Source organism: Zootoca vivipara, chromosome 5 (assembly GCF_965207765.1).
Source record: "Zootoca vivipara chromosome 5, rZooViv2.hap1.1, whole genome shotgun sequence".
Classification (NCBI taxonomy): Eukaryota; Metazoa; Chordata; class Lepidosauria; order Squamata; family Lacertidae; genus Zootoca; species Zootoca vivipara.
Window position 1 is genome coordinate 76,070,814 of NC_142588.1, and position 17,798 is coordinate 76,088,611.

The 17,798-nt window shown below is 44.8% G+C and overlaps 2 protein-coding genes across 3 annotated transcripts in view; both read left to right on the forward strand.

Moving 5' to 3' along the window:
* The window catches only part of GMPS (guanosine monophosphate synthase), a 49,850-nt gene extending 45,337 nt beyond the window's left edge, over positions 1–4,513 (forward strand). For both annotated transcript variants that reach the window (XM_088669834.1, XM_088669835.1), the window contains exon 16: positions 89–4,513. In XM_088669834.1, coding sequence (XP_088525960.1) covers positions 89–190 — 102 coding nt within the window. In that variant the 3' untranslated portion in view covers positions 191–4,513. The remainder of the gene's footprint in view (positions 1–88) is intronic.
* An 8,236-nt stretch (positions 4,514–12,749) lies between these two features.
* Positions 12,750–17,798, forward strand: part of LOC118093931 (vomeronasal type-2 receptor 1-like) — a 32,207-nt gene continuing 27,158 nt past the window's right edge. The window contains exon 1 of the mRNA XM_035133785.3: positions 12,750–13,009. Within this exon, the coding sequence (XP_034989676.3) occupies positions 12,750–13,009 (260 nt within the window). The remainder of the gene's footprint in view (positions 13,010–17,798) is intronic.

Here is a 17,798-nt window from a genome sequence, read left to right on the forward strand (position 1 = left end):
TACAGCCCCGATTTATCCCTCATTCAAACCTGGCAGCCTGTCTACTTAACTGCTCTTCTAACTGTGTTTTGTTCCTAAATAAATGCAGGTTGTGTTGAAGATGGTGGCAGAGATTAAGAAGATTCCTGGCATCTCCCGGGTGATGTATGACTTGACTTCAAAACCACCAGGAACAACTGAGTGGGAATAATTATTCCCTCCCTCTCCTTGTATGAAAGTACTGTATGCAGTTTTAAATTATATCAGAAACCATTCCCAGTGTTGACATGCAGTACTGTGAAACAGAGTCGCTGGAGCTGCTGCTATATCACATGTGATTCCCCCCCCCCTCTTCCTGGAGCATAATCTGCAAATTAAGAATGATGTTGGGGGCGGGGGGCGGGGAGCAAGGTAAGTGGGCTGAGGATACGTACGGGTAAATAATTAGGGCAGTATTGCCTACGTGCAGATAGATTCATATTGCTTTGCCTTTTTTTTTTGGTCTTACTGACTGTTTCTACTGTTACGTCATTTCAATGTCTCTTTTCATTTTTTTATTTTCATTTTCTTTTGTATACTGTGTAAAAAGAGACCGTTTATTTACATTTACCAAAACCAATGTCGGAGCCTATTAAAATAATGGGGTTGGGGAGGGGGGAAGCGACCAACAACTGCTTTTGAAACAGATTTATTATAAATAAATATTTTGCCAAATGGAGTAGTAGGTATTGTTGAGTTGTGGAATCAATGTATAATTTGTTCTGCTGCGTACTGTATGAATTCCTGTTCCATATCGTTTGGAGTATTAAGCCCATGGCAATAAGTGTTGACTTTTAAGACAACAACAACATCTGGCGCTCAAATAATGACTGTGTCTCCCCGCCTTGCTCTCCTGTCCCTCCTCCATAATGTTTTTTAAAAGCAAGTTTTGCTTAAAAATGTAAAAGCATACATTTCCCCCACCGTGCAGTGATATCTATATTTAATGTACATTAAATCAGTTACAAGGGAGCCAAACATGAATTATGTATACAGTTGAAAATGCATCTTGCGGTTCAGGCAAAATCAAAGGGAGTAACAATCCACATTGCAGCCATCAAAATCTTATCTGCCCTTTCTCAGTTTTTGTCTTTGTCTTTGTGCCGAACTATCATTCATACCATTCGTGTTGGGCTTATATTTTATATGAGGCTGCTTTGGAAAAGCGAGGGGGAATAATTGCTCTCTGTGTACACCTTTCCAAGGTCTTCTAAAATATGCCGATTCGTATGTGATTGGGCTTTGGAGGCAGCAGGGCCAATCTAGATATAAATTAGTTTGTGCATTTCTTGAAGAATAAACTACCAGCAAGTCAGAAGGATAAATAGAGTTAACCTCTCGGCTCTGGTTTGGGTAAAGATCAGAATCTGGGTGGTTTTCAATATTGAGCCACATAGCTTTGACTGAAGTGGGGCTGCTTCTAGAATCATAGAGTTGGAAGAGACCACAAGGGCCATCCAGTCCAACTCCCTGCCAAGCAGGAAACACCATCAAAGCATTCTTGACATATTCCTGTCAAGCCTCTGCTTAAAGACCTCCAAAGAAGGAGACTCCACCACACTCCTTGGTAGCAAATTCCACTGCCGAACAGCTCTTACTGTCAGGAAGTTCTTCCTAATGTTTAGGTGGAATCTTCTTTCTTGTTGTTTGAATCCATTGCTCCGTGTCCACTTCTCTGGAGCAGCAGAAAACAACCTTTCTCCCTCCTCTATGTGGCATCCTTTAATATATTTGAAAATGGCTATCATATCACCCCTTAACCTTCTCTTCTCCAGGCTAAACATACCCAGCTCCCTAAGCCGTTCCTCATAAGGCATTGTTTCCAGGCCTTTGACCATTTTGGTTGCCCTCTTCTGGACACGTTCCAGCTTGTCAGTATCCTTCTTGAACTGTGGTGCCCAGAACTGGACACAGTACTCCAGGTGAGGTCTGACCAGAGCAGAATACAGTGGTATTATTACTTCCCTTGATCTAGATGCTATACTCCTATTGATGCAGCCCAGAATTGCATTGGCTTTTTTAGCTGCTGCATCACACTGTTGACTCATGTCAAGTTTGTGGTCTACCAAAACTCCTAGATCCTTTTCACATGTACTGCTCTCAAGCCAGGTGTCTCCCATCCTGTATTTGTGCCTTTCTTTCTTTTTTGCCCAAGTGTAGTACTTTACATTTCTCCTTGTTAAAATTCATCTTGTTTGCTTTGGCCCAGTTGTCTAATCTGTTAAGGTCATTTTGAAGTGTGATCCTGTCCTCTGGGGTATTAGCCACCCCTCCCATCTTGTCAGGGTAGATGGACAGGAGAACAGCGTTAAGGTCACATCCATACCTTATATTTAAAGCACTCTTTAATCCACAGTCAAATTCCCCCAAAGAATCCTGAAAACTCTTACTTTGTTTAGGGTGCTGGGAATTGTCGTTTGACGCCTCACAGATCTACAATTCCCAGCATCCTTAACAAACTATAGTTCCTGAGTTTCTTAGGGGGGAGGCCATAGCTGTTAAAATGGTAGAAGAGGACTTAAAATGCTAGAATACTTTCTTCTCATAAATAGGGCTGCAACGACTTCACTCACCCATTCTGAATACGGCCTTAGTGCACCACAAATCACTGCGACCTTACACAAACTTTGATTTGTACCCGGTAGTTCTCGAGTGCCCAAGTATTACTACCTTGATTAGCAGGATACAGGCGACCATTCCGCCATGCATTGATTGATCGGAAGGTCATCGCAGGACAAGTGAAAACTTGTGGAGGGGCAGCGAACTAGTCACTCCTGTTTAATGCTATATCTGTTGACAAAAAAAGGGTCCTTCTGCTCAATATGATTTCCGCTGTCCTTATGTGAATTAACCAAAAAACATGGCTGGTTAAGATGCAGAGGTCAGGGGATGGCTGGATGGTCTCGCCAGATGTGTGGTAGAGCATCTGGCTGGAATAAAGCAGCGGGACGTATAAAGGGGAAATAAGGGCAAAAGGTACTCACTATAAAACCATTATGATGATGGGGCGTGTGTCCCTGGCGTCTGGGGAGCTGGGATGAGCTGGTGGTTCTCTTGCTATGCTAACTTGCCTTACCATGCCACATGAGGAAGGTTTGTTGTCTCCTGAAGACTTTTCCTGCGGAGGTCTTGGAACATGTACCTGAGCGAGTAATAATAATAATAATAATTTATTATTTGTACTCCGCCCATCTGGCTGGGTTTCGCCAGCCACTCTGGGCAGCTTCCAGTAAAGATTTAAAATACATTAAAATGTCACACATTAAGAACTTCCCTGAACAGGGCTGCCTTCAGATGTCTCCTAAATGTAAGGTAGTTACTGTATTTATTTCTTTGACATCTGATGGGAGGGCGTTCCACAGTGTGGGTGCCACTACTGAGAAGGCCCTCTTGCCTGGTTCCCTGTAGCTTTGCTTCTTGCAGTGAGGGAACCGCCAGTAGGCCCTCGGCGCTGGACCTCAGTGTCCGGGCAGAACGATGGGGGTGGAGACGTTCCTTCAGGTATACTGGGCCGAGGCAGTTTAGGGCTTTAAAGGTCAGCACCAACACTTTGAATTGTGCTTGGGTGGCATGGTCCAGTGTGTAGGAATGCAGTAGGCAAATCATAGAATTGTAGAGTTGGAAGGGACCCCCAATGGCCATCTAGTCTGACCCCCTGCAATGCAGGAATCTCAACTGTGAAGCATCCATGGCAGACGATTTGCAAATCTGTTTGCCCGTTTCATCCAAACCCAGGGTGTGCAACCGAAGTGCTTTCCTGTATAGTCCGTGTTTGGGAATGGGTGTGGTCAAGTCAGCAGAAGTGCAATCCAGACCCAAGTGTCTACTTAGCAAACTCTACTAGGAACTCCTCTTTATGCCTGCTGGTGAGATTATGGCACCTGAGACTATAATGTAATGATCACTTGCAAGCCTGATTGCTCTTGCATGGTGGGAACTCTTTATTCAGATGCCTCCTAGACAGTCAGGCCCATAACAAGGGGATGTTCCTTGAGCTATTGCTGTGCTTTGACATTGATGTTTACTTGGCCATTTCAAATGTCCTTTTTTTTCTAAAAGCTGATGTTTAACATATAATATGTAACTCTATTATGGTTATGGTCCAAGCTAGAGAAATGAGGTATATATAATGCATGGTTCCATTCATAAGAGCCAGAGGTTTTAACTGAGTGGTGTGTCTACTGACGGTAACCCTTGCGGCTGGAGCTAAGAGTATTTTGTGTCCATGTTCACTATGTTAGATGCACAGATAGTCAAATTATAGGATTTCCATCTTAACAAATGTATATGTTTAAGTCAGCTCCGGGCTACAACTTTATAAGCTTGTTTTGTTTTTTAAAAAAAGATTCATGAAGAAAATGGGGGTTTGGCAAACTTTAAGAAGATTAACATTGCAGCCAGAAGCAAACACATGTCAAAGGGATAGCATTATGAGTGATTTGTTAAATTTGAATCCAGATTCCAGTATTCTATGGAGCAGGGTATTTTTTGTTTTTTATTTTAAAAAACTACACACAGTTTGTGAGGGAAGTGGAATGTAGCTTCATTGCCATCCTTCCAGTCCTTGAATGTATTTCATCGTGTTCATTCATGTAATCTCAGCCGGATGGAGAAACACAGATTGTCGTCTTCTTGTGGTCCAGAAGGGAATGTAGCTTATGAATGCAGTTGCTCTTGTTCAATTTGTTTACCCCTCTCTTGTCCTTCAGTGAGACATGTCAACGTATTCAAAGGAATTTGTATAGGGAAATAATTCCTAGCATTCTCGTTTTTTTAAAAGAAAGGAAACATTTTCTGCTTGTAAATGATAAGTACTGTGAGCCTTAATTTTTATCCACAAATAAAAGTTACCCATTTGGATACTTGTGTGATTATTATTATTATTATTATTATTATTATTTTAAAGACACTCCTTCCAATCCTTAACTCCCCACTTTGGAATTTGTTCCCTAAATCAGCGTTTCTCAACCGCTGTTCCGCAGCACACTAGTGTGCCGCGAGACGCTGGCTGGTGTGCTGCGACGTACGGCGGTGAGAAGGGTGATTTGCATTGTCACGTGCCTGGCGGCCGCCAATAAACAATGCTGGCCCGCCGGAAAGCAATATTTCTCCTCCTCTTTCCCAAAGCTCAGTGCAAACGAGCCTGGCGGCCACCAATACACAACACTGGCCCGCCGGAAAGCAATATTTGGCAAGTGTTTCTTACAGTCATAATTATAATATAGGGCGGCACAGAGTTAAATTTTTAAACTTTTTTAATGGTGGTGTGCCTCGTGATTTTTTTCACGGAACAAGTGTGCCGTGGCCCAAAAAAGGTTGAGAAACACTGCCCTAAATGATGAAGGCCTGCTGTGGACAACAGTTGGCTCTTCTGGGTAAGCAGAGGAGTATCACGGAAACAAAACTATGGCAGGCCAAGCAGTGGAGAGAAGCCATCAAAAGTGTCTGAAGCTTCAAAATGTGACCTTAGTATTCTGCGGCCTAGTCCAGAACCCCAGGCTCAAGCACCCTTCGCATGAGACATATCACTTAATACAGACTGGTCCGCTGGCGAGGTCAGGGTGGAAATGCAAGGGTGAATAGATTTTTTTTTATAAAATTGTTTTAGAGCAAGTGTTTCCCAAACTTGGGTCTCCAGCTGTTTTTGGACTACATTTCCCATCATCCCTGGTCTTGCTAGCTAGGGATGATGGGAGCTGTAGTCTACTTCTGTGTTAATTCTGTGCATCCTGGAATGGATTTAAACACCTTTTTTTCATATGAATGATGTAAGCGTAACCTTGTTCGCCACCCACCCCAAGCCCATGTTTTAGGAGCGTCTCTTGCTGTGCAGGAGCTGGTGTTCAGTTAACTGTATGGTTCACTTTACAGTTCAATGGTATGCACGTCTACTTCAACAACAGGTTTGTTGTTAATGAGGCTTACTGCCAGGTAAGTTGGTAATGGTGGCAACCCAAGCCTTGCCATTGGGGAAAAATTGGGTTCTTGGGCCTTTTATCTCCACAAGCAGAACCAGCAGGACATAACTGACTCCCCATGGTAAATAGAAGGCCTAGGCCCTAGGGGATGGGAAGGGGACGCAACGATGTGCACATTCTTTCTAATGTTGTGTTACCCCTCGCAAAATGGCAGCCATTTTGTGACTGGTGACCTCAGCACTCTCGCAAAATTCAAAATGTTCCCACTGGTCCAAGTCGGTTAGCGACTTCAGAGTGCGAAACGAGGTTATCTGGAATATAGGACTGAATAACATACGGCCAAAGTGATAGCCAATATTATTGTTATTCTGTATTACTGTGTGTGTTAGCAACGCACTTCCAGACGTAAGCTAGGATCCCAGGGAGTAAGTTAGTGGAAGGTTATATTCCTCTTCTTGGTGCTGTTTTAGATGCTGTCCAAAAAATTACAGGAATGTCGCAGGTTCTGCTTTTTATTTTTGACCACAGAATGCCTGCTTGATGCTTAAAGGCTCAAGGCTGCCTTTCTAAACTTACTTAGTAGTAAAGACCACTAAAATCAATGGGACGTGCTTTCAAGTAGCCATGCTTGATCAGAATGTTAAAATGGTTGTGTCGCTAGATGACTCGTAGCTACAAGACTTAAACATCTGCTACTATATGAAGGTTGCTTCAAGGATCCTTGTAGGATGCTGAACTCTTATTTAAGTTTGCTTCCTCGAGTCACATTGAGGAGAAAGTTCGATAAGCGCTCTTGTTGCCGCACGGATACCCATGCCCTTATAAGGGCTAATATTTTGCACAAAGCTTTGAAATAAATTAATCCTAAGCCACAGCAAGAGATTTTCAGCGTTTCTTGTGATTCTTGTCATTTTCTCAGGAAGTAAGCTGGAAGACAATTAGTATTAGAAAATGGAATTGTTGCTTTAAATATAAATATCTGCAGATGATTTGAGTGGCTTGGTTCTTTTGTGTAAACGTTTTCTTGTCTTCGTACGTGTTCAAAAAATGAATCGCGCCTTCAAAAAGTGCCATTCTGAGACTCCTGCGAACTTGCACATTCTTAGTGGGCCATCATCTTTCTATATATTCCCAACACACTGTCACTGCTTAACATGGTAACAAAACAGGTCTGGGAATGCTGTTCAGGTGAGAGTTGGCTGGGTGCTTGGTGCTCCTTCACTTCGTGCTGTGGGAAAAATTGTTTCACCTGAAGCAGAGGAGAGGGAATAGGGAAATGACGAGCTTTTATTGCATGCCAGCTATAATGGGGCTGCTGTTTTTGTAACATAGAGGCCTTCTTTTCATCCTGGACAAGCCGGCTGCAGAAGGAACAGTTGTGTGATTAAATGCAAAGCGCTAGAGTCACAAATCTTAAGTTTTGCCTGCCCTGCATGAAAAAGTAAACCAAAAGCCCTTTCCATACCAAGACCTGGCAATAAAGGTGACTTGTGTAATTTCAAAGGGACAAACAAAATTCAGAATACTTTTGAAGAGCTGGACAACTGTGTGTGTGAAAACCTACATCTCCCTCTATTGCCAGTGTTTTACTGCCACCTGGTGTTTTAAAGGAAGAGTAGCATCCTTGCTGACTTGAGTAGCTTTGGGTTAGGTCCATGGGGTCACGAAGAGTCGGACACGACTAAATGACTAAACAACAAAACAACAACAATATTATAACTACAGAAGAGCAATAAGTGTGGGAAGGCGTTGTTTCTGATGATATATCGAAGTAGAGTGCTACCTCAGGTTACAAACTTAATTCGTTCCGGAGGTCCGTTCTTAACCTGAAAATGTTCTTAACCTGAGGTGCGCTTTCGCTAATGGGGCCTCCCACTGCTGCTGCACGATTTCCATTCTCATCCTGGGGCAAAGTTCACAACCCGGAGCAACTACTCCCGGGTTAGCGGAGTTTGTAACCCAAAGCATTTGTAACCCAAGGTACCACTGTATTTGGGTATCCTGTTGGTTGCGTGAAACAACTTCAGAACGCAAGGTTGGAAAAAACGTGCAGCAAAGAACATTTCTAGACACACAGATTATGTCCTATCTCAATGGTTAGCTCCAAATAAAATAAAGGTGGATGCAGAACTTTAAAACCATAATAATGGTTCAGGTCACCATCATCAGTGATTGTTTAATGCAGAGTGTGAGAGGTAAGTAAAGGTATTCCACTGCCCGTCCCCTGCCATCTCGGGGGTCCCCTTCCCCCCAGGGACTTTTAAACACTCTTTTGGCCCTGTGCATACTTAGTCTTCATTGGGCTTTTGGGGAAGGTTGCCCCCCCCCCTTAAGTATTTTTTAAAGTGGCTTTTTTGTGCTTTGCCAAATGTCAGAGTTCCTCTGAGCTCGCTGCGCTAATACAACACTTTTGCTTTTCTGTGGTGCTGTTTCAGCTACAATCCTGTTGGCGCTCACCGCCAGTATTTGCAGTATATGTAATTGTATGAAATCAGGCTGGAGGTTCAGGGAAGATGAAAATATGCAAAAAATTAAAATTAAAATCCATCTAAGTTCTGTTGAGGTCTACTTAACGAAGTCCGAGCCTCCCATTTGCGCTCAATCTTCAGCCAATTCACTTCGTCTCAGGAACCAGCTCAGATAAAAAGGTCACAGAGCACTTAGGAGACTCTGCAGTGCTGTGCTGTGCTGTCATAGCTCTATTAAGCCATGGAGGAAGCTGATGTCCTCGCTTTTTATCTGCTGCCTTTAAAACATGTATACAGTGGTACCTCTGGTTAAGAACTTAATTCGTTCCGGAAGTCTGTTCTTTACCTGAAACTGTTCTTAACCCGAGACACCACTTTAGCTAATGGGGGCTCCTGCTGCCGCTGTGCCGCCGGAGCACAATTTCTGTTCTCATCCTGAAGCAAAGTTCTTAACCCGAGGTACTATTTCTGGGCTAGTGGAGTCTGTAACCTGAAGCGTCTGTAACCCAATTTATTCTAAACATTGCACCCTTTAATATTTTAATAACCAGCATCTTATGAGTGTGAGGTACAGTACTCTTGTTGACATTGTTGTCATTGGGACTAACCTCCCTCGCAGGGTGGTTGTGCTGTTTAAATGTCACAGGAAAGTACTAAATACATTTCCTTGAGCTCCTAGAAGGAAAGGCTGTACAGTACATGATTGTGAAAATGAATAAGATAGCTGACCTGCAATGCCCACTTTGCAACCCTGGTTTTTTAAAATGTATTTGTATTGAAGATTTCTTCGTTGTTACACTATGGCAGCTCTGGGGTTTTCTGCAGTCTGCTAACTGAATAGATGCATATTAAAAGTAATTGTTTTACAGAAGAATGATGTTTTTTATGGGGGGGGGGGTGGATAAAAAATTGTAACCATCACTTCCGCCTCCAGCCTTTTGATTTCACAACTCTGCTTTTCTCTTTTTTCCAAACATCCTAATTATATAATTATAAGATTTAAATAGGTAGAGGAAGGAAAAAGGAAAGAGGAGTAGGAAGGAGATACAATGGGGGCCTGTCAAATTCACAGCTAGACTCTCACATCTCCCTGAATATCAGCCTTTCCATTAGAATCATAACCGCAGAGGAAAAAAGAAAACAAGACTTCTGCCTTCACTGGATCTGTTCCCCTGGTGCCCATTTTGGATTTCGTAACCTTCTGGGGTTCAGGTGTTTTCTGTTGCTACCAGGTAAAGACAAGTAGTGACAAGTCATGAGGTGTTTATATTGGTTTTTAGCAAACATCGCCCCAGAGGATCTTAGGACAGCACACAGTGTTATACTATGTTCTCACAACAACCTGGTTAGGTAGGTCAGACAAGAAGGAAGTGACTTATTCATTGCCAACCAGAAGCAATTTAAATGTAGATATCCAACCCTTTCAGCCCAGTACCTAAGTACTCTCGAGACCAGATCCCACTCCTCACAGTATCTATCTATTTATTTATTACATTTATATTCCATCTTCCAAGGATCTCAAGGTGGTGTACAGTGGACGCTCAGGTTGCGAACGTGATCCGAAAGGGAGGCACGTTTGCAACCTGCAGCGATCGCAACCCGCAGTGCCGCATCTGCGTACGCGCAGGTTGCGATTCGGCGCTTCTGCGCAAAGCGCGATTTAGTGCTTCTGCACATGCAGAGTGCCAAAACCTGGAAGTAACCCATTCTGGGACTTCCGGGTTCGGCGCAGTGAACAACCCAAAAACGCGCAACCTGAAGCGACCATAACCTGAGGTATGACTATTTGGTTCTCCTCCTCATTTCATCCAGTGAAGTAGGTTAGGCTAGGAGATAGTGACTCCCTCAAAGCACCCAGGGAACTTCATGGCTGAGTGGAGATTCAAACCCTGGTCTCCCAGGTCTTAGTCCAACATTCTAACCATTTTGCCACACTGGCTTCCAGTAGTCATGGTATGATAGTTCATAAGAGGATAAGGAAAGTCCTGCTGAATCAGACCAAAGGCCCATCTGGCGTAGCATCTTGTTCCTAACCATGGCCAACATCTAGGCAGAAGATGAGGGCCATAGCCCTCTCCCAGTGTTGATGGATTTATATTCCATGAATTTATTTGCCCAATCCCCTTTTAAAGACTAAGTTGGGTAGCCATCACTACACCTTGCGGAAGTGAATCACACAGCATAAGGCTGTGCTGTGTAAAGAAGTCGTTCGTCTTGCCTGTCCTGGATCTTCTATTCAGCTTCATCAGATAACCCTGGTTCCCTAGAACTCTGGTTACGCAAGAGTGAGGTAAAACTTCCTCTCCGTTCATTTTCTTCACATCTAATTTTTTAAAACTCAGTCATGTCCCCCTCCCCCTCACAGCTCCCCCCCCAACTAAAACAAAAAACAAATCTTGCCTCCTTTCCTCATAGGTGAGGTGCTCCAGCCGATCATTTGCGTTGTGCTTTTCTGCCAATTTCCAAGAAGCAGCCATTTCTCCCACCATGTACCCCGGCCTTCCTTGACATACAGGGATATATTATTTACTCACATCATAATCTTGCTAAAGTACATAGCACATAAGCAGACAATTCAAAAGGTAAACCAGAGTTCCAACGAAAGGTGAACGACAGGGTCAAAGAGCAACCAAGTCCACATCGAGTGATGTATCATTTGATGACAACATGAGGCCCAGCACTATTCAACAGGGGATTTGGAAAGTATGCAAAATCCAGGGTGGCTGGTCTGTGTTCTGGTATAACCATCCCATTTTTGGCAAGAAGTATACAGTAGGTAGGTTGCATATTTTCAGTGTTCTAAGCCTACAGTAGATATTCAGCCATGATGGTTGTTGCATTGCAGAGAGCTACAGTTCCCAGAGTGGTTTAACAATCAATCCCCCTTCCCAGGGAACTCTGGGAGTTGTAGCCGTGTAAGGAAAAGGGTGTCCTAGCATCTCTCTGCACCTTTAATAAACCACAGTTCCCAGGATTCTTTGGGGGAAGCCATGAGAGTGTTGAAAGCAGTGCAATACTGCTTTAAATGTGCAGTGCAGATGGGGCCTTAGTCACAACTCACTTTAATTTGGTTGAAGCCACTGTCACCTGCATAGACAAAGAGACAGCCTAAGAACATACCCCCAGATTTCTCTAAAATGCACCTCCAGCATGCTGGAGTCCCTCAGTAAAGGTGCCGACTCCCTGGGGAGAGAATGATTGAAAGCTGCTGCTTTAAAGGGGGGGAGGGGAATGTCAGTCAAGAGGCCAGATGTGGCTTACATCTGGCCCATGATCTGCCCGCATTGCTTCTGCATACATGCAGCAGTTAGGCTTGGAAAGAGCTTCCCATTGGGGATTTTAAAATGGGTAAGTTGTGTTGATCTGTTGCAGCAAAGAGACTTGTGGCACCTTCATACCCTAATGCAGGGGTCAGCAAACTTTTTCAGCAGGGGGCCGGTCCACTGTCCCTCAGACCTTGTGGGGGCTGGACTATATTTTGAGGGGGGGAGCAGCACGAGCCCCAGTGGCTGCTTACCTGTGTCTTGCGAGCGGCAAGGGCTGGCGGAGGAATGATGAGCGGTACGCGAAAGGGCTCCGGAGGGGGGCTGCTTAAAATGGTGGCCACTCGAGTGCTGCTGCTGGCACCAACAAAGCCCAGTCCCCTTCCTCCTCTAGGCAGGGCGGGGAGAAGCCAGGAGGAGGGAGGGAGGAGGCGCCACCGCCATGTGAGGGAGAGGGAAAGAACGCGCATGCTGGTGATCCACGCGGTGATTCCGGATCGTCCGCGGGTTGGATCGAGAAGGCTATTGGGCCTGATCGGGCCCGCGGGCCTTAGTTTGCCTACCCATGCCGTAATGTGTTATGGAATGTTTGGGGGAATGTTTGGGAGAAGCCATGACTGTTTAAAGTGGCACTATAGTGCTTTAAAACTGCGGCGTGAATGTAGCCTAAGTGTACTCCATGTCTGATCCAGCAATGATTCTTAAATCATTGTTGTTTATTAATCCTTGTACTCAGGCACCTGCGCTAAAGATCTAAGCAAAAGATGGGAAATGGCATCAGTATGAGAGAAGGTAAATGCATGAAATGATGTGGGTCACTTCGTTTTTATTAGCAGTTCTTTTTAAAAAAATAAAAAATAAAAACCACAACAACCTTTCCTATCCTTCCAGCCCTTCATAGACGAGCTTGTGCCTTGGCAGCTGTCGCAGCAAAGAGAATCCACCTGTGTGGATCCTCTTGGGAACAGTCGTTCTCCTTCATAGGCTGGCGAACAGTCAACACGCGAGAGCCTCATAAAAACCCTGTGCTCTTTTTTTTTTTGGAAGCAGCAATTATTTCCTTCCAGCGGCTCAGAGTTAAAATGGCCCGTGCAAAGTTCTGGCTGCTCACAGGGCTGCTGATGCAGGCCTTGTACGTGTTTGTGCCCACCCGAGGCGAGGAAGACACAGCTGGGGAGGAGGGAGAAGAAGAGTGCCGGCTGCTTGGGAAGTTTGATCTGCGTGGCTATGTGAACGCGGAGGATGCCATGCACGTAATTGGAGGGATGTTTCCTATGCATTTCAGGACCATCCTGGAAGAAGATCCGACCAGCACGCCGCCCAATTCGCCAAAATGTGAGGGGTAAGCTGCTTCCTCCTCTTCTCTAGCCCTCCAGAGAGTTTTTGCTGTATACAGAGTCAGCACCGGCGGTCCATTGAGCTCAGGTGGACTCTGTAGGGTTCCACAAAGGGATTTTCTCCCAGCCCTAGCTGGGAGATGGTGGGGATGGAAGCTGGGACCACATGAAAAAGATGCTCTGGAGTGGCAGCCTTTCCCTTGCTTGAAAAAACAACTGTGGCAAGGCATGGGTGGGTGTGTTGTTATTCATGGTGATAGCTGGCCAAGGGCTTTCTCAATACAGTGGTGCCTCGCTTAACGAATGCCCTGCTTAACGAAATTTCTGCTTAACAAAAGGATTTTTCGAGCGGAGGTTGCCTCGCTAGACGAATTCGTTTTATGAAAAATTTGTCTAGCGAATCGCGGTTTCCCATAGGAATGCATTGAAATTCAATTAATGCGTTCCTATGGGCAAAAAAAATTCAAAAAATTTCAATGCATTCCTATGGGATTCGCTAGATGAATTTTTCGTCATAAGAAAAGACCCGTGGAACGAATTAAATTCGTCTAGCGAGGCACCACTGTATCCCAAGCTGGGGATAGACAATAAGTGCATCAGAGGCCGAAAGGGGATATATAATATAGACATAGATGCTCAGGTGGGTAGGCATTTGCTTCTTTTGTCCTGCCATCACCTTCATTGGAAAGGGCCAGTGCTCAGAGGTAGAGCATCTTGTTTTGCAGCAGAAGGTCCCAGGTTCAATCCCCGGTCATCTCCAGGGAGGGCTGGGAGAGATTCCCTGTCTGAAAACCTGGAGAGCTGATCAGGGTTTCCCAAACTTGGGTGTTTTTGGACTACAACTCCTATCATCCCTAGCTAGCAGGAGCAGTGGTCATGGATGATGGGAATGGTAGTCCACAGACAGTTGGAGACCCTGTACTAGACTCATTGGGCTGACTCATTGCAAAACAGCACCCCATGCTCCTCATCAGATATGGAAGGTATTTTGAAGTTATAAACTATGAGCAAAGGTCAGTTTGTTTGAAGTGGTTTTCCTGCTTGGTTGGCAGCATATTGAAGGGATGGCCACCCATCCTTTGCTTCAGTAAATACTAGCGAAGGAGAGCCCACCACCTCCCAAGGGAGACTGTTCCGCTGTCAAACACCTCTCTCCATTAGGATGTTGTTTTGCCATAACTTGCTTCCCTGCAGTTTCCACCCATTTGCTTTTAGTCCTGCCCTCTGTGGGCAGGAGAGAGGTGGGCTGAACTCATGGAGCAGAGCCCCTTGAGGGCATCTTGAGCGCCAAAGCATTGAGCCATCACTGTTGAGGTCAGAGCCTACAGTGGGATGAGGGTTTACACCATAAGCAGCAATGCTTCTCTCATGCTACCTGGGATGTGGGTGCGGGGGATGAGGGTTATTGTTAAATAAAGATCACTGGGTTGGATTCGCCATAGCACTAACGATATGGCTCCATTAGTGCAATCACCCCTCTCCTCCCTTATGCACTGTTCTGGGGGTCATCCTGACCCTCTGGGGGAGATTTGGGAGAGCATGAGGGGCATGCTGAGGAAGGAGAGGAGAAAAGTTCAATTGTGCTAGGAAGAATCCTTTACACTGGCTTCTGCTAGTGCACTGAATTAGCTGAATAAAGCCTTACATTTCTTTTTAAAAGGGTGTGTGTGTTTGTTTGTTTGTTTGTGTGTGTGTGTGTGTATGCATGCATATGCACCGCTTGGTTATAAAAAAAACCCTCAAAACAGTTTACAAAAAAAATGAAACAAGAAAATTAAGAAACAATTACAGTTGTACTTTAAAAGATACAAAATACTAAAAACAGATGAAAATAGGGTTGCCGTGCACCTGGAATTTTCCAGATGTTATTGCCGGACTTTAGCCATTGGAAAGAGTGTCCGTGCAGGAATAGTTTAAGTGTCCGGGAAAATCCGTACATATGGCAAACCATGCCGGAAGTGTAGATTTTGCTGCATTTCCTTAAAAGTAGCTCAGAAACTTCTTTTTTGTTTTCTTTTTGAGATCTTGCAAAAAGAAAAGGAAAAACAAAGCTTTTGTGTCTGGATTTTCACTTTTTGAAATATGGCTACCCTAGATGAAAACTCTCAACTCTCTAAGCCATCTGGGTAGGCTTGTCTAAACAAGAATGTTTTAGCAGGCACTGAAAAACATAGTATAGTGAAAGTTTTTAGAAGACATCTGAAGGCAGCCCTGTTTAGGGATGCTTTTAATGTTTAATTATTTTATTTTATTTTTCTGTTGGAAGCCGCCCAGAGTGGCTGGGGAAACCCAGCCAGATGGGCAGGGTATAAATAATAAATTATTATTTTTATTATTATAATAGGCAGGGAGTTCCAAAGTTCAGGTGCTAAATGGCTGAGTTCTTACAAATGCGGAACTGATATTACCGGTATGTAGTTCCTGTAGTTGCGCCAGTTCTGCCTACTGAAACAGTTGAGGTACATATATTGAAAGGAATTGAATTATGGGGTGGGTGGGTGAGACTGTGCTCTGTACAGCCCTCTCACCTTGGGCCTCTCTGGCTTCAACGACTGTACCGAGAGAAAACACTCTGGGCATCTCGGCCTCTGAGAACATGGAGGCAGGCAAGGCCTTCTATCAGGGCAAGGCCGCAGCAACACCATGGAAGGTCCTTCACTGGGTCCTGGGGGAACTGTTGCCTGCACAAACAAAAGTGGTTCTCGTCAGGTATGTGGTTGCAGCACCCACAAGACGTAGCGGAAGCCACCACCTTTGGTGCCATTAAAAGAGGATTATACGACTTCATGGATAAGGCTATCAACGGCTTCTAAACCTGATGGGTACTTTCTACCTCCAGAATGCTTTGAATACCAATTACTTGGAACTGCTGTTGTGCTCAGATCCCGCTTGCAGAATTCCCACAAGCATCTGGTTGGCCACTGTGGGAACAGGAAATTAGTTTAAAAGGGCCACTTGTCTGGTCCAGCAATCTCTTCTTCTTATGTGCCAGAGGGCCCTCAAATTGGTATTATTATTATTATTACAGTGGTACCTCGGGTTACAAGCGCTTCAGGTTACAGATGCTTCAGGTTACAGACTCCGCTAACCCAGAAATAGTACCTTGGGTTAAGAACTTCAGGATGAGAACAGAAATTGTGCTCCGGTGGTGTGGACGGAGCGGGAAGCCCCATTAGCTAAAGTGGTACCTCAGGTTAAGAACAGTTTCAGGTTAAGAGTGGTCCTCTGGAACAAATCAAGTTCTTAACCTGAGGTACCACTGTGTTGTTGTTGTTGTTGTTGTTGTTGTTGTTGTTGTTGTTGTTGTTGCTGCTGCAAGAGTGACAATGTCTTCACATAAGGTAAAGGGACCCCTGACCATTAGGTCCAGTCGTGACCGACTCTGGGGTTGTGGCACTCATCTCGTGTTGTTGGCCAAGGGGGCTGGCGTACAGCTTCCAGGTCATGTGGCCAGCATGACAAAGCCGCTTCTGGCGAACCAGAGCAGTGCACAGAAACACCGTTTATCTTCCCGCTTGGAGTGGTACCTGTTTATCTACTTGCACTTTGACGTGCTTTCAAACTGCTAGGTTGGCAGGAGCTGGGACCGAGCAACGGGAGCTCACCCTGTCGCAGGGATTCAAACTGCCAACCTTCTGATCAGCAAGCCCTAGGCTCTGTGGTTTAACCCACAGTGCCACCTGTGTCCTTATGTCTTCACATAGCAGCAGGGATATCAGAAGTTGCAGCAAGCATTCTCCAGAGGATATAGAACTAACAAGAAAGCAGATTGTGGCTGGACATTAGGAGAAGCTTCCTCCATGGAAGGCAAAGGCGCTGGGTTGCCCCCAAGATTGAGGGGGTCTGGCATGTGGTGGATGTGTGTGATGTCACACCAGCATCACATACTGTGTGTCATGTGCAATTCCTGTCACTGTTGCCCTTTGGTATCTAGCACCTTCTCCGAATCCTCTCCCTCTGACCTCTCCTCAGTGTTTCGCCACCAATCTTTGGGTTCTGAGCCTTCCTCCTCTGGGGTTTTCCTTGGGGGTTCCCTGGCTGGGGGCTCCCACCATTCCTCCTTGTCCCGTCAAACCCTGACAATGAATTTATTTAGCTGGAGTCTGTCCTTGGAGTGGAATGAGGAGGTACAGTGCTGAGTGGGTAGAATGGATTATACCACTTGAGACTGATGGTGGGGGGAAATATGCATTTTGGAATGGCCCTCCCCAACCTTAAAGAACTCCATGCAAATTGTTCATTCATTCATTCATTTATGACAAAATGGTTTCTATATGCCAAATAGAGCACTGAGACAGTGTAGGGAAAGCTGGAATGGAAACTTTCTCCCTGATGATTTCTAATTGGCAGGGAGTCTACCATCCATTCTGCCACATCAGCATTTTCCCATTTCATTCAGACTTCATTCTGTCTGTTATTATATGAACAGCCCTGTGCATGGCACTGCTTGGGAATTCTAGGAACGCCTCCCCCCACTCCCAACCAATGTGGTTTTTTAAATAAGTGGTTCAAATTAGTGCCGTTTTGAATGGTTCTGTCAGCCATCTTGATTCAAAATGGCATCCAAATGCATCCAAACATAGATGAGAACCAGCTTCTTGATCTGAAGAACAAATTTGGTTATGATAACTTAAGAGGCATGCAAATGTGTAGCAAACAAAACAAACTTTCCAAAATATGTAGTAGATGTAATATATATGCACTTTGTACATGTGTAATCTCCCAGTCTGAATCTGTGGCAAGAAAACAGCAGAGGACTATAGCTGCTGCTGTTGTTGGTGTTTAAATTTACAT